Source organism: Gopherus evgoodei, chromosome 1, assembly GCF_007399415.2.
Source record: "Gopherus evgoodei ecotype Sinaloan lineage chromosome 1, rGopEvg1_v1.p, whole genome shotgun sequence".
Lineage (NCBI taxonomy): Eukaryota > Metazoa > Chordata > Testudines > Testudinidae > Gopherus > Gopherus evgoodei.
The window spans coordinates 367,966,550-367,989,153 of record NC_044322.1 but is presented as its reverse complement, the minus strand read 5'-3'; the positions used below and the strand labels follow the sequence as shown (position 1 = coordinate 367,989,153).

The window sequence follows — 22,604 nt, the reverse complement described above, 5'->3', positions numbered from 1 at the left end:
CTCCCCTCCCCCCCTTATGGGAGACCAGGGTCAAAGGTCCCCAGTAAATTCACCCACCGAAATGCAGGGCCGCCCCTCCCCCCAGCGGGGCACGGCCCCGCCCCCCAGGCCCGGAACCCCGCGGCGGCCGCGCGTTCCCGGCCGGAGCCGTTTCGCGCCGGACTCGCAAGATGGCGGCGCCCAGGGGGCAGCGCGTGCGGGGCGGGCGCTGAGCGGCGCGGAGCCCGGGCCATGGCCGGCCTGACCCTGCTGGTGCGCGGCCTGCCCGCCTCGGCCCGCGGCCCCGGCCTGGAGCAGCTCTTCGGCCGGCTCGGCCCGCTCAGGCGCTGCTTCGTGGTGACCCGCAAAGGTGGGGCGGGGGGGTGGTGGTTGGGGGCAGCTGGCGCTATGGGGTGAGGGCCTGGGGAGCGGGGAGCAAGCCAGGGGGAAGCAGGAGCTGTGCGCCCCTGAGGGTGGGATAGGGTGGGAGAAGGGAGCAGGCTGAGCTCGGGTAGGGAGTGCCGGGGTCCCCAGGGAGCAAGCAGGGAACTGGGTCTTGGGGCCCCCAGTTGGGGCAGGGAAAGAGCCCGGTTCCTCTGATGGGGGAGTGGGACCCAGGCCTGGTGGGGAGTGCAGGGGAGGCCTGGAGTGTTGGGGGGGTGAGGGGTGTGTGTGCAGGGGGCTGCATCTGGAAGATCTCAGGGGATTGGGGGAGAAGGTGAGTCTCGAGTTCATCTCCTGGAGTCTCCATGAGTTGTTCCAGGCAGGGAGGGGAGTGGATCCTTGGCCCTGGGAGACCCTGTCCCAGCCCTCACACCCCGTGTCATCCCTCCTGTTGCTCTGTGGCCGCTAGGCAGCCCTGAGAGTCAGGAAGAAGCTTGGACCCATCCTAGCAGAAAAGGGTTTCAGCAGCTTTGTGGCTTCCTGCAAAGGGGCCTTGTCACTGCAAAACCTGGTGTCTTAGAACACCCAGAGCCCCTCACCTGCCCCCAGGGGCCCTTGGCAGAGCCTGGTGAGGTGCCGGTCACGCTGCCTGTCTTTTGCAGGCAGTGAAACCTGCCGTGGGTTTGGCTATGTTACGTTCTCCCTGCTGGAGGATGCCCAGCGAGCCCTCAGGGAGGTCACCACCTTCGAAGGCCATGAGATCAAGGTGGCTGTTGCGAAGAAGAAGCTGAGGGAGAAGAAGCAGCGGCAGCTGGGTGAGTTGGGAACAGTGGCTCTGTCATGGTGGCGCTGGTAGCACAGATCCTGGCGTTGCAAAGCAAACTGCTCTCTGGGAGCTTGGCGCCTGTCGGCGTGGGTGCTGGCTCTGTGTTGCTGGAGACGGACTCTTCTCTCTGCCCACCGCGTGGGGGCGCTGCGGGCAGTGTCTATGCGAGTCCCCCTTGCCCCCCCAATGTGTCTCAGCTCTGCCCTGGCAGGAATGCCCCTGTGGAGGGGACGGTGCCAGGGCCAGTTAGTCCCCCTTGTGCTAGTGTGCTTTGTGACATGGGCACCTGTCTGCGGAGAGCTCCTCCCTAGCTCCCTTGCCACGCCGGCCAGCCAAGGGCGGCCCTAGTGTCATAGTGCTGCTGGGGAAGAAACCTCTCGTCCCGTGGCTGCTGTGTCCTTCGTTGTGATCTCTGCCCGGTACATGGCTGGGGTGTCCAGGCCCCTAGGCTGGGGGGAGAGTGGGGTGGGTGTTGGTCAGGGCTCAGGGTTCTCCAGAGACTGCCCTGGGTTCAGTAACTCATGCCTGCAGATACATGTGTTGAAGGGAGCCACATGGCAGCACAGCCGGCAGGCCCTGCAGTATTGTGCTCACTTGCACTGCTCTCTGTTCATTAGACACCCCGGAGACCCGTCCAGAAGAGCAGAAGCCGAAAAAGCCAAAAGGGGCCCCCAAGAAAGCCAGGTTGATCATCCGCAACCTGAGCTTTAAGGTAGGAGCGATGAGCAGGATCACTGGCCCTGCGGTGTGCCAGGCGGCTCTGCAAGGCGAGATGACAGCCCAGGGCTCAGGCTCGGACGTGCAGTGGCTCTGATACTGTCTGTGTCTGGCACGGAGCTACAGCTGAGCAGTGAAATGAGGCGGGAGGTGGCACTTGCTGGGAGTCACTTCTGAAGGGTTCTGGGGTTTGTAATCTGGCACCGTCGCTGCTTTTCTACTGGCATGGGCTGGAACTGGCTTCAGAGCCGTTCATGGATAATCCACAGTGGGCACCAAGGGCACCGTCCCTTCCTAGCGGGCTGCGCACAGTGCTGCCCGGCCCCCCCCAGCCCATCACCCCATGGAGCTGGCAGCGCAGAGCACTACACCAGCCCCTGTGTTCCTGGTGAGCTCAGAAGCTTAGTTACCTGGTGGGAGAGGGCTTGTAACCCCCCTCGCTCAGCCCAGCTGCGTGTGTTTGGGGTGAGGCCTCCAGCTGCGTTGCTCCTGCTTCCTCAGTCTGACCCCCCCGTTCTCCCCAGTGCTCAGAGGATGACCTGAAGGCTCTGTTCTCTCCCTTTGGAGCTGTCCTGGAGGTGAACATTCCCAGGAAAACAGGTAGGGCTTAGTCGGCTACCAGCGAGGGGGAGCCCATGTCTCCACACGGGGGAAATCAGGGGCCTCTGGGGGCTCAGGTCATTTGTTTGGATGCCAAACGTCAGAGCTGGCACATGATCGTCCCGGCCATTGGTATCTTAGACACCAGGCCTGTTGGTGAAGCCCTTTCCAAGCGAGACCCCCATGTTACAGACGGGGAGCACCTCCCTCCAGGGCACCACAAGGCAGCAGGAAGAGACCCCAGCTCTCGGATTCCCAGCACAGCAGCCTGGCTGCTTGACTGTGCTGCCTTCTTGGTAGCTCCTGTGTCCTCCACGGGCTGGCGAAGGCTCTTCCCTGGGGCTTGTGTCCGTGTCCCAAGCGGCAGCGTTTCTACCACAGGATCCTTGTATGTGCTAAACAAGAAGCAGGAATGGGGGAAGGTGGGGCTGGCGCATGCCAGGTTGGGGTCTGCTAGACTGGACAGTGTCTGAGTCTTCCCAGCATGCCTAGACTGAGCTTCTGGGGCATCCCCTGGGCATGTCCTGAAGGGGATTGCTGAGCCCTTGGCTCCCTGCCCTTGGCCCAGTGCACTCTGAGCCCTGAGCCTTGATCTTTTACAGACGGGAAGATGCGGGGCTTTGCCTTCGTTCAGTTCAAGAACATCCTGCAAGCGGGGAAGGCCCTGAAAGGGATGAACATGAAGGAGATCAAAGGTGAGGGCCCCCTTGTCCCCCGCCATGCACCAGGCTCCTCCAGAGCTAGCCTGCGGCGTTGGGATTCCGGGGAAGGCGCCCGTGGTTTGTCCACTGCAGAGTCTTATACTGGCCTCCCAGGGTTCATTGGAGCCCAGCTGTCATCAGCCCTGAAGGAAAGCTGAGGCAGCGGCTCTGTGGAACTGCCAAACCGTTCCCCTGCGCTGGAGCTGCGGCTCGGTTCTGGGGGCACGTCCTGCACTTGGCTCCGGAGGGGGAGTAGTGAAGGCACCTCCTGGCACTGTCCCCTGGGCTCTGCTCTAGCTGGCTGGGTTAGCCCATCTCAGTGCTGCTCGCCCAGCGAGCTGGGCCTGGCTCTCCTGGCAGCTCTCCTTGTCTCCCACAGGGCGCACGGTGGCCGTGGACTGGGCGGTGGCCAAGGATAAGTACCGAGCCATGCAGGCAGGACCTCCCTCCGGTGAGTGACCTGCAGCCGTCCGGGCGTTGGCAGCACGGCTACCCGCCCTGGGATGGGCGGCTGCTTTTCACAGGCATGTGGAAGTTACTGCTCCATGACGTGGCTGGGTGGGTGCTGCCTGGTTGGTTACTGTCATGGACTCACAGGCCCTGGCTCTCTCATCTCCATACAGTCTCTGGGAGGAACCTCCCTCAGTGTGACGGCCTTCCATGAAGGTTACACTTTGTCCGGCATTAGGCTCTTTGGGACTGTACCTGTGAGCCTTCAGCAGGCCTCTCTCTCACTCTCAATCGCGCTGGACCCCTGGGGCCTCCACACCCAGAGGGAGCTTTGTCTCCCCCGCCCCCGGTCTCTAGCTGCAGTGACTCTCAGCCAGCATAAAACTGAAGGGTTTGTTGGGCGTCTGAACCCAGCACAGGCAGTTCTCCGGGCCCACGGGCCTAGCAACTCTCAGCCCAGTCGTTCTGGGTCTGTCCCCATCCAGGGGGCTCAGGCCACTCTTTGTCTCCAGTCCAGCAGCAATCTCCTTCCTCCCAACCACCCTCTGTCACCTGCCTGCAAGCCCTGCCTCCATGCCTTGCCTTCAGTCCCAGGCAAACAGGTTGCCTGGGTCCGCTCTCTTCCATCCTTGTGCCCTCACTGGCTGGAATCAGCTGGTCAGGTCACAGGGTCCTCTCTCCTCATCCACGGTCCTACTGGCCAGTTTCCACGCTAGGCTGCTCCTCCCGTCACCAGTTGGTAGAGAATCTAATCTCCAGCCCGTTGTCCGGGGTCCCAGCTGCTAGGCGAGGTCACACCTGATCTTCTGTATCAACAGACTCCTTCTCCCACCCCCTTGTTACACACGCAGCATACAGGGAAACCGAGACCAACACAGTGTTCATCAAAGCACTAAGAAAATCCCCCGCTTCGTCACTGTTTACCTCCTTGTGTCAGGCAGGGGAGCTGGGGGGACGTGGGCTGGGTGCTGTTCGGAGTACACGGGCTGAGTGCCCAGTGATAACGGCCGCAAGGGGCAGTGCACCTGAACACCTCCGAAACACCCCTGAGAGTCCTGAGAACCAAAGCTGGGGCACTGAGCTGTCCTGCCTGGCCGACTCCACTACCTTGGGCCTCCCCATCCCATCTCTCCACCAGTACCGCAGCACGGGTGAGCCGAATGGCACTGGGACAGGACCTGGGGCTCGCGGGCTGTTCTGCCTTGCGGTTCAGGAAGAGGGTGGCCCAGTGACTAGAGCGCTGGCATGGGGCTCAGGAGAGCTAGAGTCTGTTCCCAGCTCTGCCACAGCCGCTGTGTGACCCTGCCTCAGTTTCCCGTCAATAACACAGGGCAGTCAGTGGCCCTTCCCTGCCACAGGTGTTATGTCCCTGAGTGCCTGTGAGGCTGGATCACATGGGGAGGAACCATCTTGTTCCTGGCTGAATTTCTCTCCCTGCCACGTGTGGCTCTTCCTGTGCCGTTGTTAGCCGCAGTGGCTCTGACTGCCCTGAGGGAAATGAGGGTAATGAAACCCGATTTCTGGGAGTGGGGGCGCTGTTGCCCTGCGTGGAGCTGGCTCATCTCCCTTGGCGATTCTCACCCCAGGGAACAGGGAGGAGAAACACAGCCAAGCCCAACAGCAGGACTCTGGCTCTGAGAACGCCAGTGAGGAGGAAGAGGAAGGTGAAGCGCTGGGATCGGAGGAGCTGTCCAGCTCATGGGTGCCAGGACGGTGAGTGAGTGACTGACCTGCTCCTGGGCTGCAGAGGGTGCGGCTGGCTGGATCTGGGGTGTCTTCATGGGGAGCCTTATCTGTGCTGACCCCACACCTCTGTGTGTCCCATCAGCGACCTGTGTGACCAGGACATGGCCCTCGGGCAGCGGGTCATGGTGCAGCACAGCTCCATGAGCCAGGGCTGCTTTATGACACCATAGGGTCGTTCTCGTTGGCAGCTCCTGGGGGCTCACTTGCTGTGGTCGACCCCCATGCTCCTAACTCCTTCCTCCGAGATGGTTTCCACTTGTCACATCTCCCCTTAAACTCTTTGATGGAGGCACCTGGAGACTGTGGTGCTGGTCGTGTCCCAAGGCAATGGCCGGGCTGCCGGGGCCTGGCTCTGCCCATGGTACTGGGTGTGTGTCCCAAGGCAATGGCCGGGCTGCCGGGGCCTGGCTTTGCCCAGGGTGCCGGGCTGCCGGGGCCTGGCTCTGCCCAGGGTGGTAGGCGTGTGTCCCATGGCAATGGCAGGGCCTGGCTCTGCCCGTGGTGCGGGGCGTGGTTCCCATGGTGATGGCTGGGCTGGTGGGGCCTGGCTCTGCCTGTGGTGCTGGGCATGGTTCCCATGGTGATGGCCGGGCTGGCTAGCAGGGCCTGGCTCTGCCTATGGTGCTGGGTATGGTTCCCATGGTGATGGCAGAGCCTGGCTTTGCCCGTGGTGCTGGGCATGGTTCCCATGGTGATGGCCGGGCTGGCTAGCAGGGCCTGGCTCTGCCTATGGTGCTGGGCATGGTTCCCATGGTGATGGCAGAGCCTGGCTCTGCCTATGGTGCTGGGCATGGTTCCCATGGCGATGGCCGGGATGGCTGGCAGGGCCTGGCTTTCCCTGCGGTGCTGCTCTGTCCCCTCTATTTTTCTCCTTCGCCCCCATTCTTTGCTCGGGAGTTTGCCGCCTCGAACTGCGTAGGACCCTGGGTGCTGCACTAGCAGCAGCTGGGCCTCTGGCCCCCCAGGCCCCCCGCCAGCATGTGCTGCCCTCCCAACTCTGCTCCTTGCCAGCGGGGCAGCGGCTCTCCTGGATGCTCAGCCTGGCTCTCGCTATTACAGGCTCGGGAAGGGCACCGCTGCCGCCCGCGCAGACAGCAGCGAGGAGGAGGTGGGCGAGGCTGCGGGCGAGGCAGAGGATGGGAGCGAGGCGGAGAGGGAAGAGCCTGAGGGCTCGGGCGAGAGCACTGCAGGCTCAGAGGAGGACGATGAAGGTTTGTTCAGTTACCACGTTGGGGCGCTTTGCTTGGACCTAGCCTGGCTGCTGGCTAGGACAAAGGAGCTGGGATCTCCTGGGGGCTGCCGGCCTGCTGGGAGTGGCTGCTCGCCAGCCCGAGCCCTGCGTACGTGCCCCATGGCTGAACCCCACGCGCCAGGACTCGCCCAGTTGGCCAGGAGCCCTGACCCTCTGAGCGGTGAGTCGTAGCAGTGACGGGAACACGCACGTGGGAGCAATGGGACGAGTGGTCCCAGCCAGCTCGGACTGAGGGGCGGTGACGTGAGTCGTGGAGCAGCTGCTGCTTGGCCAGCGTTGAACTGGGCACCTGGAGGGCAACCCTGGGCAGGCAGGGCTCCGGACTGGGCCTCCGTGAGGTGTCCTGGGGCTACCTGGGGCTGGGAGGTGCCTCACTTCCCACTGGCCTTAGTGTGCGGGAGCCTTGTGTGTGCCGGCTGCGGGTCAGCTCCCCACTAGGCCTCGCTGTCCCTCTGCGCTTAGCAACAGGCAACCCCAGCCCCTGCTCTGGCCACTCGCAGCATTCCCAGATCCACTGCTCCCCAGGGACCAGCACAGCCCAGCGTGCCCACATCGCCGCAGGTCAGTGTTCGGCGTCCCACGCAGCGCTTCACTAGGATCATAGCGACAACAGCCCAGAGGAGGGGGCAAGCGGCAGCAGGCGGGAATATTGGGAACCAGCGGTCATGTGTCCGGTCAAACCATCCCATCTGTTCTAGAGCCCGGACACTTGAGTGTCACACGGAGCACAGCTCCTCCTGAAGTCTATCCAGCGCGTTTCTCGACATAGGCCTCGCGTGCCGCCCTGTGGGGACTTACTGTGCCTGTATCCAGCCATGGGGTCCCCGTAAAACTGTGCGTCCCCTGTTCCCCTGCTGAGGGCATCCAGGGGTCCCTGAGTGATAGACTGGAGCTGTGGGTTCTGTTCCTGGTTCTGCCACTGTCTCCCTAAGTGACCCAGGGGGTAGCACACGGGGTGCTTTGCCCTTGCCTTGGTTAATATCTCCTTACCCTTTAACACCCCCTCCCCCCCATAGGCTGTACCCAGGGGACCCGCCTAGCCCAGAGGGGTGAAAGGGCTGTGTGATGATGCGGTTCTGGCGGGACCCAACTGAGAGTGCCAATTCAGGACAAATCGCTTCAAACAGGGCAGTTACAGCCCAAGGCTGGGGGCTTTCCACCTCTAAGGCAAACCAAACCAGCCAGACAAAGAGGACTTTGGTCTCACCCCACTGGCTAACCACAAGTCACACAAGCAATTTCCTTAGACACTCCAGACTCCCAGTATCACCACCAGTGCAACCGTCCTGGGATGAATGGTTATGAAAGCCAACACTTCAATAAAGGAAAAAGGTTCTTTCGATCCCGAAGAATCAAGCCCCAGACCCAGGTCAATACACACATCAGATCTTACCCACAAATCACGCTGTTGCCAATCCTCTAGAATCTAAAGGTTTATTCATAAAAGGAAAAAGATAGAGATGAGAGCTAGAATTGGTTAAATGGAATCAATTCCATCCAGTGATGGCAAAGTTCTTAGTTCAGGCTTGTGGCAGTGATGGAGTAAACTGCAGGTTCAAATCAAGTCTCTGGAGAACATCCCCCACTGGGATGGGTCATCAGGCCCTTGTGTAGAGCTTCAGCTTGTAGCAAAGTCCCTCCAGAGGTAAGAAGGAGGACTGAAAACAAGATGGAGACAGGGCATGAGCCTTATATGGGCGCCTCCAGGTGTAAGAACCAATTTGTCCTTACTGTGGAAATTACAGCAAAATGGAGTCTGGAGTCACATGGGCAAGTCCCTGCATACTTTGCTGGGTTACAAGGCATATCTGCCTCCTCTCAATGGGTCAGTTGTGTAGCTGATGGTCCTTAATGGCCCATCTAGCAGGCTAGGCAGAGCTAACACCAATTTGTTTGGGATGTTTCTCAGAAGCACAGCACGCTTTTGAAATACAGACAGTGTACAGCCAATATTCATAACTTGAACTACAAAATGACACACGCATACAGACAGCATAATCCTAACCAGCAACCCATAGCCTAGTCATAGACACCTTATATGACCACCTTTACATAAGATTTGGTGCCACTACAGGACCTTGGTTGCAACCATGTTCTATATGGTCCCAGATTATAAGAATAACGTCACAGGCTGTGCCAGCCATGCCCAGTGGTTCCTCCCGCAGCCTGCTGCGTTAGTGAGAGGGAAGGTTTGGCAGGGACCCTCCCGCGTTGTCACGCCCCAGCGACTGGCAGGGGGAGCGGAGAACCCAGCCTGTTCCTTGCCCAGTCTGGGGCCCGGTTGCCGAGCTCACCGGAGCGATCATGTGCCTGGGGCACTGACTGCATGGCTGATGGGTTTGCCGTGGTGAGAAGCAGCTGCCCCGGATGGCCCCCACCCGGTCCCCAGGACTCTACCTCGCTTTGTTCTAGATGCCAACGTGGCCAGGAAGAGGAAGAAGGGCCTGAAGCAGCCGTCTGACGTCACCGAGGGGAGGACTGTCTTTATCAGGTGGGTTAGTGACCTGGCACGAGACCGCCTGGCGCGGAATGAGCACCTCTGACGGCCGGAGCTCTGGGCGGGGGGTGCACAGGCCTCTGAGAGGCAGGGGAAGCTGCCTGCTGCTGGGAAGTGTGGGGGTACCAGAGTGCGGATATGGGGCTCACTGCCTAGCCTTGGGGACATGCTCTTTCCCAGGGAATAGCGGGGTGTTTGACCCGGAGCTTGTATGTGTGTGGAGGTGACTGCCACAGTTCCCCCTGCTCCTGGGCTGACACCAGGAGTCCCACCCCGCTCCCCGGAACACTCTGCTTTTCCCCACTCCGCTCCCTGCCTGGGGGAGACTCCCCCACCGACCGTTTCCTTGGCCCCATGGCAGGAGTGTGAAGTGAGCTGTGCTCTGCCCATCAGAGTTGGGCTCTGCCAGGGCTGAGCATGCTAACCCTGCCGCCCTCCCTGCGCTTCCTCTGTGCTGCAGGACCCTCCCCTCTGCCCGCTGTACCCACTCTGTGCCGCAGGGTCCTCCCCTTCCCCTGCCACAGGACCCTCCTCTTGGCCCACTGCGCCTTTCTGAGCTGGGGAACCCCTCCAACACATCCCCTGCTGCGGGACCCTCCATTCCCCCTGCTGTGCCCTCCTGTGCCACGGGACCCTTCTTTCTCCCCGCCCTGCTGTTGGGAACAGTCAGTGTCTCCTCTCCCCTTCTTAGGGGGTGTCTGTGGGGAGCGGGGCACTTACACCCCTTCCTGGAGAGCCCCTGGTAGAGGGCAGGGCCTGGCCTGGGCATGCAGGGCAGCTGGCTGCCACCATCTCCTCTGAGGCTGCTGGGGCCACGTGGGCGGCTGGGTCAGTGGCGGGCAGTAGGTCCTGCTGGGGGAGCTGCAGGCAGTGGCACGGCCTCACGTTTGGTGCACCCGGCAGGAACCTGGCCTTTGACACGGAGGAGGAGGAGCTGGGTGAGATGCTGGAGCAGTTTGGGGACCTCAAGTACGTCCGCATTGTCCTGCACCCGGACACGGAGCACTCCAGAGGTAACACCTCCCTCGGGCCAAGGGAGACCCTGCCAGGGCCCCCCAGGAAACAGGCCCCCCCCCCCCGTCGCTGCCAGTGCGTCATTCAGGCCTCTGCTGCAGCCATGTCCCTGGCAGGGAGCTGGCGGGAGGGACTGGGGAGGGATGTATTGGCAGGCAGGGGCTGTGCAGTGCCAGGGAGTGGGGCAGGGGAGGCCTGGGTGCTGTGGCGCAGGGGGGTGCCCAGTGCCGGAGCGTGGGGCAGGGGAGGTCCGAGTGCTGGGGAGCAGGGGGGTTCGCAGTGGAAGGGGGTGGGGCAGGGGAGGCCTGGGTGCTGTGGTGTAGGGGGATGTGCAGTGCCGGAGCGCAGGGCAGGGGAGGTCCGAGTGCTGGGGAGCAGGGAGTGCGTAGAGCCGGGAGGCGGAGCAGGGCAGTGCGCAGTGCTGGGGGGTGCGCAGTGCAAGCGGGTGGGGCAGGAGAGTGTGCAGTGCTGGGGAGCAGGGGGGCATGCAGTGTTAGAGGGTGGGGCAGTAGGGCATGCAGTGCTGGAGAGCAGAGGGGTGCGCAGTGCCGGGGGTGGGACCCATAGCTCGCTCCATGGAGGCCCTGGTGGGACAGGCTGTGCCTGGCACCGTGTCCTGGCTGCCCTGGTTCGTGCCCGGCTGGGATCTCACCCCGCGTCTCTTTCCAGGCTGCGCCTTCGCCCAGTTCACCACCCAGGAGGCCGCCCAGAAATGCCTTGAGGCTGCCCAGGACGACAGCGAGGTGAGTGGGGTGCAGGGGAGTCCCGAGACCATTGGCACTCCGGTGGGCCCACATCTGACATGGCTGAGGTGGGGGGAGAGCCCTGCCCCCCCTCGGTAGGGGCGCACGTGGCTCTGAACGCACCCCAGTGCATCCTCCATAGGGGTGGGAGGAGGACTGACTTCTCCCCTCCTCCCTGGCTCCCCCCCGCTGCCCCATCCCCAGCATCTCATTGGCTGTCTGGCTCCCTCGCAGGGCGGGGGACTGCGGCTGGGCGGGCGCCGGCTGCACCTGGACCTGGCCGTGAGCCGCGACGAGGCCCAGAAGCTGCGAGCCCAGAAGGTGAAGAAGCCGACGGGCACCCGCAACCTGTACCTGGCTCGGGAAGGCTGTGAGTTACCTGGCTCCGGGGCGATGGGCACTGCTGCCTGCTGGAAAGGGCCAGACAGATCCCCCTCTGCTGTGCTGCCTGGCTCCCTGGGAAACCCTCTGTGTGCCTCCTAGTGCCAGGGTCCCGGGACCCCTCTGCTGAGTCTCCCCCTCTCAGTTGTGAACACACCCGGGACCTGGAAGGGGACGTACTGCACCCCCCAGTGCCCCGGCTAGTTCATGCAGTCCTGGAGTGACTCCCGGCTGGGAGAGCCGAGCTCAGGGCAGGCGACGCCCCAGCCTGTCAGCATGTCCTGTGATTAGATTTCACCCCCTGGAACAAGCACAAAGCAGTCCAAGCACGTGGTCCCAGGCAGTCCCCCAGGGCCCTGCCAGTCTGTCCCCCGGGGAGCTGGGCTGGGCGATAGCTGGTTGTCACAGGGTGTGGGGGAGTCAGGGCCCTGCACCCCCTTTTCCTGCGATTCACCGTGACTCTCAGCCAGCCAGTAACGCAGAAGGTTTATTAGACGACAGGAACACAGTCTCAGGCAAGGCTTGTAGGTACAACCAGGACCCCTCAGTCGGGTCCCTCTGGGGGGCAAGGAGCTTAGACCCCAGACTTGGGGTTCCTGCCTCTTGCCAGCCAGCCCAAAACTGAACCCCCCCTCCAGCTGACTCACTCCCCTCCCCCGGCTCCTCCTCGGCAAAGGTGTCACCTGGGCCCACCCCCTCCTGGCTCAGGTATCACCCCCTGCTCTCCCATCCCCCATGCAGACAGTGCCAGTAAAACTAGACACATTCCCGGTCAGTCCGCCCCGCTCCCTCCTGCCTCACACTGGTCCCTTCCGCCAACTATCCCAGCAATCTTCAGCTTCCTCCCAGGCCCAGAAGGCCAGTCACTTCCCCGGGCCGGGGGTAGTCAGGCCTGTAACATGCTGACTGACGGTTAGTAGCTAAGGAAAGGGACTGATAAGGTTGAAAACAGGTTGAAACCCTCTCCAGTTTCCAAAGAGGCTAAGCAGCTCCCTGTGTCCTCGAGGGCTGACCCACGCCAAGCAGAGTGGGCATCTCTTTGCCCCTCAGGCCAGAGAGCAGAAAAGATCCAGTTTCTCCTTGTTGCCCACCAGCTCCTAGCTGGCGGGAGTCTGCGTCCCAGCTTCTGCTGCCTCTCTCTGGTGGGCCCCGTCAGGACGCGTAACTCCTCGCTGTGGGGCACTGACCGTGGGGCCCCGAGCGGTCCCTGGGGCGGCTCTAATGGCTCCTCCCTCTCCTTGCAGTAATCCGGGCCGGCACCCAGGCCGCCGAGGGTGTCAGCACGTCTGACATGGCCAAGAGAGTGCGGGTGAGTGGGTGGGGGCATCCCTGCCAGTGGGCTCCGGCTGCCCACTCCCAGGGGAGGTACAACAGGCACAGGCTTTGCTTGGCAAGAGCCACCTGGCGGCAGGATGGCACAGGGCGCTGGACTGGCAGCAGGATGACACAGGGCCCCCATGGGGTGCACGGGGCTGGCGGCGGGAGGGCACGGGGCCCCCACGGGGTGCATTGGGCTGGCGGTGGGAGGGCACGGGGCCCCCACGGGGTGCACAGGGCTGGCGGCGGGAGGGCACGGGGCCCCCACGGGGCTGGCGGTGGGAGGGCGCGGGGCCCCCACAGGGTGCACGGGGCTGGCAGTGGGAGGGTGCGGGGCCCCCTACAGGGGGCACGAGGTTGGCGGTGGGGGGAGTTGCTCTGGGCCCTCTGTCCCCTGGCTGTAGCGGAGGGCAGGGCTCTGTGGCCGGGGACGCTGTGCTGGGCCTGCCCTGTAACCCCCTCCCGGCACCTGCCCTCTCCCAGTTTGAGGAGCTGAAACGCCAGAAGCTGAAGGACCAGAACATCTTCGTGTCCCGCACGCGGCTCTGCATCCACAACCTGCCCAAGGCCGTGGACGACAAGCAGCTCCGGCAGCTCCTGCTGCGCGCCGCCGGTGGGGGACCGGGCCTGCGCATCAAGGAGGTGAATCCCTGCTGGGGGGAGCAGCTGGACAGGCTACTGAGCTGGGGAATTATTGGGGGGAAGAGGGATCTGATTTGGGAGGCTATGTGGGGGAGTGCTGGGGGGCTGAGCCGGCTCCCGTATCGCCCAGCCCCTGCCAGGTGGATCGCAGGTGACACCAGGTGTTCTCTGCGGGAACTGCAGTGAGCTGCTAGCTCAGCCCTCGGCTGCACTGGGGCGGGGCCTGGATTGATTCGGGGGCCGCGCGTGCCAACCTGAGCTGTTTGGCGTGTGTGTCATGGTGCCCGCGCACAGAGCCCTGTGTGCATCCGCCGGCAGTGCTGATCCTGGCAGGAGCAGCAAGTACAGAGGGGTGATCGGGCCAGGTGCGCACCACTGCGGCGTGGGGTGGCGCTGGGGGGGTGCGGTGCTGTCGCCACGGCCGGTCGAGAGCGGGTCGGTGGCTGTGGAGGCGGCGACAAGGAAAATGGGCATGTGGCAGTTGGAGCCTGAAGACAGGAAGTGACACTGGGGCGGTGAACAGCCCCCGCTGGGGTTCCCGACTGGAGGGGGAACGCTGGCTATGGGGCGGTGAGGAGCCCGTGCTTGGGTTTTGGGGGTCCCGGCTGGAGGGGGGGATCGCTGGCTCTGGGGCAGTGAGGAGCCCCACTGGGGTTCCCGGCTGGAGGGGGAACGCTGGCTGTGGGGCGGTGAGGAGCCCGTGCTTGGGTTTTGGGGGTCCCGGCTGGAGGGGGGGATCACTGGCTGTGGGGCGGTGAGGAGCCCCGCTGGGGTTCCCGGCTGGAGGGGGGACGCTGGCCGTGGGGCGGTGAGGAGCCGTGCTGGGGTTCCCAGCTGGACATGGGAAGCTGGCCGTGGGGCGGTGAGGAGCCGTGCTGGGGTTCCCAGCTGGACATGGGAAGCTGGCCGTGGGGCGGTGAGGAGCCGTGCTGGGGTTCCCGGCTGGAGGGGCGACGCTGGCCGTGGGGCGGTGAGGAGCCGCGCTGGGGTTCCCGGCTGGAGGGGGGACGCTGGCCGTGGGGCGGTGAGGAGCCCCGCTGGGGTTCGCGGCTGGAGGGGGGATGTTGGCCGTGGGGCGGTGAGGAGCCCGTGCTGGGGCTTTGGGGTCCCGGCTGGAGGGGGGATGCTGGCTGTGGGGTGGTGAGGAGCCCCGCTGGGGTTACCGGCTGGAGGGGGGACGCTGGCTGTGGGTCAGTGAGGGGCCCGTGCTGGGCTTTTGAGGATCCCGGCTGGAGGGGGGGATCGCTGGCTGTGGGGCGATGAGGAGCCCCGCTGGGGTTCCCGGCTGGACGGGGAACACTGGCTGTGGGGCGGTGAGGGGCCCGTGCTGGAGTTTTGGTTTCCCGCCTGGAGTGGGGACGCTGGCCGTGGGGCGGTGAGGAGCCCGCGCTAGGGTTCCCGGCTGGGGGCGGGGGCGCTGACCGTGGGGCGGTGAGTAGCCTGCGCTGGGGTTCCCGGCTGGAGGGGGGACGCTGGTCGTGGGGCGGTGAGGAGCCGCGCTGGGGTTCCCGGCTGGAGGGGGGACGCTGGCCGTGGGGCGGTGAGGAGCCCGCGCTGGGATTCCCGGCTGGAGGGGGGACGCTGGCCTTGGGGCGGTGAGGAGCCCGCGCTGGGGTTCCCGGCTGGAGGGTGGACGCTGGCCGTGGGGCGGTGAGGAGCCGTGCTGTGGTTCCCGGCTGGAGGGGGGACGCTGGCCGTGGGGCAGTGAGGAGCCCCGCTGGGGTTCCCGGCTGGAGGGGGGACGCTGGCCGTGGGGCGGTGAGGAGCCGCGCTGGGGTTCCCGGCTGGAGGGGGGACGCTGGCCGTGGGGCGGTGAGGAGCTCCGCTGGGGTTCCCGGCTGGAGCGGGGACGCTGGCTGTGGGGCGGTGAGGAGCTCTGCTGGGGTTCCCGGCTGGAGGGGGGACGCTGGCCGTGGGGCGGTGAGGAGCCCGCGCTGGGGTTCCCGGCTGGAGGGGGGACGCTGGCCGTGGGGCGGTGAGGAGCCGCGCTGGGGTTCCTGGCTGGAGGGGGGACGCTGGCCGTGGGGCGGTGAGGAGCCCGCGCTGGGGTTCCCGGCTGGAGGGGGGACGCTGGCCGTGGGGCGGTGAGGAGCCGCGCTGGGGTTCCCGGCTGGAGGGGGGACGCTGGCCGTGGGGCGGTGAGGAGCCCGCGCTGGGGTTCCCGGCTGGAGGGGGGACGCTGGCCGTGGGGCGGTGAGGAGCCCGCGCTGGGGTTCCCGGCTGGAGGGGGGACGCTGGCCGTGGGGCGGTGAGGAGCCCCGCTGGGGTTCCCGGCTGGAGGGGGGACGCTGGCCGTGGGGCGGTGAGGAGCCGCGCTGGGGTTCCCGGCTGGAGGGGGGACGCTGGCCGTGGGGCGGTGAGGAGCCGCGCTGGGGTTCCCGGCTGGAGGGGGGACGCTGGCCGTGGGGCGGTGAGGAGCCGCGCTGGGGTTCCCGGCTGGAGGGGGGACGCTGGCCGTGGGGCGGTGAGGAGCCCGCACTGGGGTTCCCGGCTGGAGGGGGGACGCTGGCCGTGGGGCGGTGAGGAGCCGCGCTGGGGTTCCCGGCTGGAGGGGGGACGCTGGCCGTGGGGCGGTGAGGAGCCGTGCTGGGGTTCCCGGCTGGAGGGGGGACGCTGGCCGTGGGGCGGTGAGGAGCGGGGTGTGGACGAGGTTCGCAGGAGCCCCCAGGCTGCGGCTGGGCTGAGCGTTTTGCGCAGTGATGTGCTCAGAACTCCAGGCTCCTGCTCGGCCGAGGGGCCCCTGGGGTCCCAGGCGGGTCAGTGGCAGGTTCGGAGGGGGGTGCGGGGGCTGCTCTAGGGGTCCCAGTGCGAGGGGCTCCCCTGACCCATGGGTGGCCAGGTCAGTCCAGAGCTGCAAAGGGAAGCTGGCAGGCCCATACTGGGGCATTAGCGAGGGCCTGTGGGTTGGGCCATGTGCCGTGGGGGCTCCCAGCAGATCCCGGATGCGTCTCTCCTGTCTCTGCAGTGCCGGGTGATGCGGAACCGGACGGCGCCGGTGGAGAAGGGCCAGGGCCAGTCTCTGGGCTACGCCTTCGTGGAGTTCGAGAAGCACGAGCACGCGCTGGCTGCCCTGCGCCACACCAACAACAACCCACAGCTCTTCGGGCCGCACAAGGTGGGGGCCGCCCGCGTGGGCCGACTGCAGGGTCCTTGGCAGCTCCTGGGGGCTGGTGTCCCAGCACCCAGAGAGCTGAGGGCTGGAGGTGTGTGGGGCGGGGGTGGAATGCACCAGGTATGGAGGTGGGTGAGGTGCCCACATTAGGTGCCAGTCGGGGTGAGGGGCTCCCGGCTGGAAGGGGGAAGCGTGGGGTGGGGGTGAAACGCACCTGCTGTAGGGCGGCAAGGAGCCCGCACTGGGGGTCGGCCTGGGGGTCCCGGCTGCAGGGGGGTGCACTGGCTGTGGGGCGGCGAGGAGCCCACACTGGGGGTCTGGCAGGGGGCTGGGGGTGGCGAGGAGCCTGCACTGGGGGTCTGGCAGGGGGCTGGGGGTCCCGGCTGCAGGGGGGCGCACTGGCTGTGGGGTGGCGAAGAGCCCGCACTGGGGGTCTGCCAGGGACCTGGGGGTCCCGGCTGCAGGGGGGTGCACTGGCTGTGGGGTGGCAAGGAGCACGCACTGGGGGTCTGGCAGGGGGCTGGGGGTCCCAGCTGCAGGGGGGTGCACTGGCTGTGGGGTGGCGAGGAGCACACTGGGGGTCTGGCGGGGGTCTGGCAGGGGCCTGGGGGTCCTGGCTGCAGGGGGATGCACTGGCTGTGGGGTGGCGAGGAGCACACTGGGGGTCTGGCAGGGGGCTGGGGGTCCCAGCTGCAGGGGGGTGCACTGGCTGTGGGGTGGGGAGGAGCACACTGGGGGTCTGGCAGGGGACACTTCCCACTCAGTACCTGTCCCTGTGCGCTGACCGGGCTCTGCCCCACAGCGCCCCATCGTGGAGTTCTCGCTGGAGGACCGCAGGAAGCTGGAGCTGAAGGAGCAGCGGGCCCAGCGCAGCCTGGTAGGTGTCACAGCTCCTCCCTGGCTGCGATCCCGCATGCACCCCTGGGGACAGGGGGCACGTTCCCTGTCCCGCGGGGAAGTGCAGCTGGCTGGAGGGCGCGGGATGGGGTTGGGGGGCTGATGTCGCAGGGCTGCGGGGGAGGGCAGTGGCTGGGGGCGCACACTGGTTGGTGCAGGGAGGGATGGGGGGAGGCCAATGGCGGGGGGTACGGGGTTGGGGCTGGTGTCGGGGGCGTGGGGAGTCAGCAGTGGCCGGGGGAGGGACAGGGATGGCATCACAAGCCCGGGGTGGGGGTGATGTGCTGGGGGGCACAGGGTCGGGGCTGGCATCACAGGGTTCGGGTGTGGGGAGCAGCCCTGGCCCACCCAGCCTGGCGTCCTGGTGTGATGGTACCTGCTGCGTCGGTGGCAGCTCCCACCCAGGCGGGTGCCAGCAGCCAGCTGTGCCGGGGTGGGGGTGGGGGACTTGGGGCAGCTGGTCCTGGCAGTGCTGGGGCCAGGATCCCCGAATGACCCGCGCGCGCCGGCAGGGGACACTCACCTTCTGTTTTGTGCAGCAAAAGCTGAGGGAGAAGCAAGCAGCAGAGGGGCAAGGACCTCCCCGGGGGACTGGGCCTACGGAGATGCCTCAGAAGCTGCCCCCGGGCCCCAAGGGACAGAAGAACCCTAGAAAGCGGGGCCCCAAGGGGCAGGGAGACGCCACAGGTCCTCAGAGGCAGAAGGACCCGAGGGGCCCCGGAACGCAGGGCCCCAAGGGGCAGAAAGATGCCCTGGGCCCCAAGGGGCAGGGAGGTGCCCCAGGTCCCCAGAGGCAGAAGGACCCGAGGGGCCCCAGGACGCAGGGCACCAAGGGGCAGAAAGACGCCCTGGGCCCCAAGGGGCAGGGATATGCCGCAGGTGCCGTGGGGCAGCAGAATCCCAGGAAGCGGAGCCCCGAGGGGCAGGGGGCCGGCACCCCGTGGGCTGGGTTCCAGACCAAGGCGGAGGTGGAGCAGGTGGAGCTGCCGGACGGGAAGAAGCGTAGGAAGGTTCTGACGCTGCCGACTCACCGGGGGCCCAAGATCAGGTAGGAGCCGGGCCCGGGGAGGTGGTGTGTGCGCGAGGGGGTCTGGTCTCTCCCTGGTCTGGGACCAGCAGGCCTGGAGGGCAGGGGGGCAGTGGGAAAGCGCCAGGCTCAGGGCCCGTTGCTCACGCTCTCGGCTCTGACCCCAGGCAGCGCGACAGGGGCAAGCCGGCAGCCCCGAAGAAGCCGAAGGCCCAGACCAGCCAGCGACGGCACGAGAAGCAAAGAGTGGCGCCCAGACAGGTGAGGGGGGTTCGGGCAGGGCAGACCCGGGGTGCCCGGTCCTGTCCATCTGGGGGGGCTGCCGCAGCAGGATTGGATGTAGGGGAGAGCGTCCTGCTGGGGTTGGATTCCTGCAAACAGCCGGGCCGGGCGCCCTGCGGGTTCGTGGGGGCGGCACCCAGAGCCCCCTGCCCGTCGGATCTGGCACGTCCCATCACAGCGAGCGCTGAGAGACGCTTGTTGGCCCAGTTGTGCCTTGGCCTGGCTGCGTTTCCTGCTGCATGTCACCTCCCAGCCCACCTCCCTCTCCTCCCACCCGTCCCAGTACCCATCCTGTGCCCGCCGGGCCGTTCCTTGGGCAGTGCGCGCCCTGTCCATCACTGAGGGATCCCAACCTCCTTCCTCAAAACCTCGGGAGCCCCCTCCCCTCGCCCCACCTGCCCCCTCCAGCCCGCTCACTCCGACCCCTGCAGGATTCCTTCCTCCCCGCCCCGCTAACCCTTCTGGGCCTGTCCCTGGGACACCCCCCCAGTGCACCACTTCCCAAGGGTGGGGGCGCAGAAACTCTCCGTGCCCCACGGCAGCTCCTGCTGGGCACAGGAACTGGCCCTCCCGCTACTGCCTCAGCTGGTGGGGGACGTGTCCTGAGCTGGCACCTGCAGCCCCTGGCTCTGGCTCCTCTGCCCCGGTTCGGGAGACTGGTGCTGAGCCAGGCCTCGCCCTCTCTGTCCCTCGCAGGCGCCGGGGAAGAGGCGGAAGCTGGTGGGGGGCCGGGCGGAGGCCCGCTTTGACCAGCTGGTGGAGCAGTACAAGCGGAAGATCTTGGGCAGTGCCCCGAGCGCCCCTGGGGCGAAGAGGAGCAAGTGGTTTGAGAGCTGAGCACCCCAGAGCCGCCGGGGGGGACTGTCACACCACAGAGCAGTGCCAGCCTGCCCCCCACAAGGGGCTCCGTGTGTGCCGGGCGGTGCCTGCACCCTCTGCCACCCCGCGGTGGGGGGGCCCATCCTCTTCTTTTGGTTTCTCAGATTTGTATTAATTTAAATCTTCACTTTTTTTAACCTGGGAAGAACCAGGACTCGTCTTTGCTCATCTGGGGCACTGTGATGGGGGGAGGGGTCTGGCCTGGCCTCGCCCACCCCACCCCCCATGGCAGGGACTGTTCTGCTGGACTCTAGCTAACGGGGTGTTTTTCTCCCTCGTGTGCCCTGGTTCTCCCGCTGGCAGGGGACTGGCACCCAGCAGTGGGGTCCGGCGAATGCCCCTGCCCGCGGGGAGCCAGTGGCTGCTGGCTTAACCCTCATTCCCTGGCCAGGGCCTGGCGCAGGATCAACCCTGGCAATATGTGGCTGGGCCCAGCCCGGGCCGTCCCTGTAGGGCCCATGGGCCCCCCGCCTGTTCCCAGGCGCTCAGAGCGAGAGGAGCAGGGCTGGGGCCTGGCAGAGCTGTGGGACCAGGGTGGGGAGCGGACACTGGGGTACCTGAGGGGGGCAAGGTCTGTCAATCGTCATGGGGGCCCCTCTCCACAGGCCATACAGGCCTTATGCTGTGACTGTCTCTGCCCCAGCGCTGGGGGAGTAAACTCTGCTTTGACGATGGCGCTGGCCTTCCTGGGCTGGGCTTGACTGGGCCTGAGCGACCCATTGTGAGTCGGGGGTTCATCACAACACCCCACGGCTGGCTGTCCCAGCTGGCTGTCTCTCTTCAGAGAACCCCCGGGGCTGCGGGTCGGGAGTGAGGGGCACCAGCTGAGCTTGCGGGGAAGCCTACGGCTGGGCTGGCAGGGGGCTGTGGTTGGCGCAGGGAATTTTCCCATCCTGCTGTTGTCTCCATTTGATCCAGAGTAAGTTTCATTTTCTCTGCCGCCCAGACATGTCAAGGGGCTGCTGGCAGCCGGGTCCCTAGTGCTGGCTGAGTGCTGGCACCAGCAACCTCACGGGGGGTCTCGGTCTCGCTGCATGGCTGGGGCGGGGATCGTGCTGGGGCTGTCTGAGTCAGGCAGACTGAGCCCAGAGCAGGTCCTGCTTGTTTTTGAGCAAACTCGCTAGCTGCTCCCCCTCCACCAGTGGCCGGCATCCCGCTGCCTGGACTCGGGGCCTCTGAGCAGGATCCGGCCCAGACAGCCGGGAACCTTGGGCCTGAGAACTGGCAACCTGGCAGGGAGAGAGCTGGGTGCTGTCCTGGACTACCTGACTGAGGCCTGGGAACTCCTGACAGTGGGGTGAGTACAAGGGGATGGGATGGGGGGAAACTCTGACCCCCCCCCCCTTCCCACGAGAACCAGGGGCCATTCGGCGAATGAGATTGTTCTGTGGGAGGACAGGCAGGGTGCTCAGAATGGTCCCTTCTGGCCGGAGCATCGATGAATGGCTGAAATCCCATCGAAGGGACTACCGTGGCCTGTGGAACTCTCGGCCACTAGATACTCTGCAGCGAAGCACTTAGCAGGGTTCAAACAAGGATGGATAATCAGAGCCTCACCAGCTAGGAGACAAGAGAAACGCCCTGCTTTGCAGCCCGCGTTGCCCCTCCCTGGATGGGGAGGGGAATGTCCCCAGTCATGTCCATTGTGGGGCTTCTGGCCCCGACAGAGAGAATGGGGCTGGCTGGGCCCCTGGGCTGGCACCTTCTGTGCCTATAACTAGCGTTGCTCCAGCTGTGCTCCGGGCCCTCCCCACGCCCGCAGCGTGTTAACAGCTCTGAAGGGTTAACACGGTGCCCATCTAGGGCAGTGAGTAGAGATACCTGGGCGTTTGCGTTCAGCATGCCCAGCTCCCCAGGCCTGGTACCTTGGGGGGAGCCCCCACCCCTTGCATGCAGAACCAAGGGGGGGTTGCTGATGACAGAGCAGGGCAGCCCCACAGGGCCCAGCAAGGCCCCCGTGTGCGGGGGCCCAGACTGCCAGTGAGGGATGGCTGCTGCAACCCCCCAGCAGGGGTGAGGAGGTGAAACCCCAACAGCAACTCCCCTCTGGGCTTTGTCCAGCGGGCTGCCAGCTGTCCTGCCAATCTCATATGGGGAAATTGAGGCACAGAGCATGCAAGGTTGTGCCCTAAAGTCACCCAGCAAGTTATTGGAACCTGGGAATCGTGGCTCTGAGCAGGAGCTAAACCCACTGACTCGTGCGCTCCTGCTGTCTGCCCCTCGCACGGGGAGCTCGCACCGGGGGAGCTGTGCATGCACTGATCCCGGAGCACGCCTGCCCTTCAGCACTGCTGTGGCATTTCCCCCACCCCAGCGCGGACACTGTGCTCTGTGTGGCGCTGCCTCCCCCAGGCTGGTGTCAGAAGTGGGGTGTTTGGAGAGGCAGCGTGACCCAGGGTGAGGGCCCCGCCTGGGGGGCAGGAGAGCCGGGCTCTAGGCCTGGTGCTCAGCCCTTCTCTCGGCAGGGTTCCCTGAGCTTTCCAGGGGCTGCCAACTCCCAGGGAGGGGTCATGCACAGAAACCCCCTCCCCCCTCCCTGGGGCTGGGAGGTGTCACCAGGCTAGATGTGGGTCTGAATGGGCCAGGCGCATGTGCTGTGCACTTCCTAGGGCCTGGGCAGGGTGCAGCAGTGTCCTCCTCCCTGGGCCCCTCTGGCCCATGCCCTGGGCGCAGGCTCAGAAATCCCCAAGGGCTCTCTGGGTTAGCAGCCACCAGAGCACACAGCCACTCGTTCCTTTAGACAGTTCTAGGCAAAGCAGGAACGCCGGGACCCCCTCCTCTGCCTCAGTGTCCTCATCACGGGAGCCGCCTCTGGGCCAAGGCCTCGTTGAGGTCCAGGGTCCCCCTTTGCCGGGCTGCTCCGAAACATGGAGCCTGTCCTCGCTGACGGCCCGCTTCCTTGGCTGGGCTGTGGTGGCAAAGCACCGGCGTAGTAAGGCACAGTTTGTGGAGAAGAGCCGCAGACCTATTGGGAGTGGCAGCTCTCCCGGGAAAGGACCTGTCTCACTTTCCAGGTGTCATGTGAAGCCAGTCCTGGGTGCTGGGTCAGAGGAAAGGTCTCCGATTGCTTGTCTGGTGAGGAAAAGGTTTTCTCCAGTTCTTTGTCTGTGGAGCTTCTCAGTTTATGCTACTTGCGAATGTATCAGTTGTGCCAGAGG

General features: G+C 65.4%; 1 protein-coding gene across 2 annotated transcripts; it reads left to right on the top strand.

Moving 5' to 3' along the window:
• Nucleotides 1-231: 231 nt before the first annotated feature.
• On the top strand, nucleotides 232-19,583 carry RBM28 (RNA binding motif protein 28). 2 transcript variants are annotated; one of them, XM_030539017.1, is made up of 20 exons: nucleotides 232-349; nucleotides 1,026-1,178; nucleotides 1,807-1,901; nucleotides 2,431-2,506; nucleotides 3,109-3,201; nucleotides 3,587-3,658; nucleotides 5,244-5,370; nucleotides 6,463-6,614; nucleotides 9,068-9,146; nucleotides 10,056-10,165; nucleotides 10,836-10,909; nucleotides 11,144-11,279; nucleotides 12,535-12,599; nucleotides 13,091-13,249; nucleotides 16,215-16,364; nucleotides 17,164-17,238; nucleotides 17,798-17,955; nucleotides 18,052-18,306; nucleotides 18,453-18,546; nucleotides 19,264-19,583. In XM_030539017.1, the coding sequence occupies exons 1-20, from the start codon at nucleotides 232-234 to the stop codon at nucleotides 19,402-19,404; spliced, it is 2,382 nt and encodes a 793-aa protein (XP_030394877.1). In that variant the 3' UTR covers nucleotides 19,405-19,583. The 2 variants fall into 2 exon arrangements, with proteins under 2 accessions (XP_030394877.1, XP_030394786.1); XM_030538926.1 differs by having other exon boundaries at nucleotides 17,798-18,306.
• The last annotated feature ends 3,021 nt before the right edge of the window (nucleotides 19,584-22,604 follow it).

Coding starts and splice junctions, on each gene's coding strand:
- RBM28 (XM_030538926.1), top strand. CDS start 232: ATGGCCGGCCTGACCCTGCTGGTGCGCGGCCTGCCCGCCTCGGCCCGC. Junction 1,902..2,430: donor TCCGCAACCTGAGCTTTAAG/GTAGGAGCGATG, acceptor CGTTCTCCCCAG/TGCTCAGAGGATGACCTGAA. Junction 6,615..9,067: donor CTCAGAGGAGGACGATGAAG/GTTTGTTCAGTT, acceptor GCTTTGTTCTAG/ATGCCAACGTGGCCAGGAAG.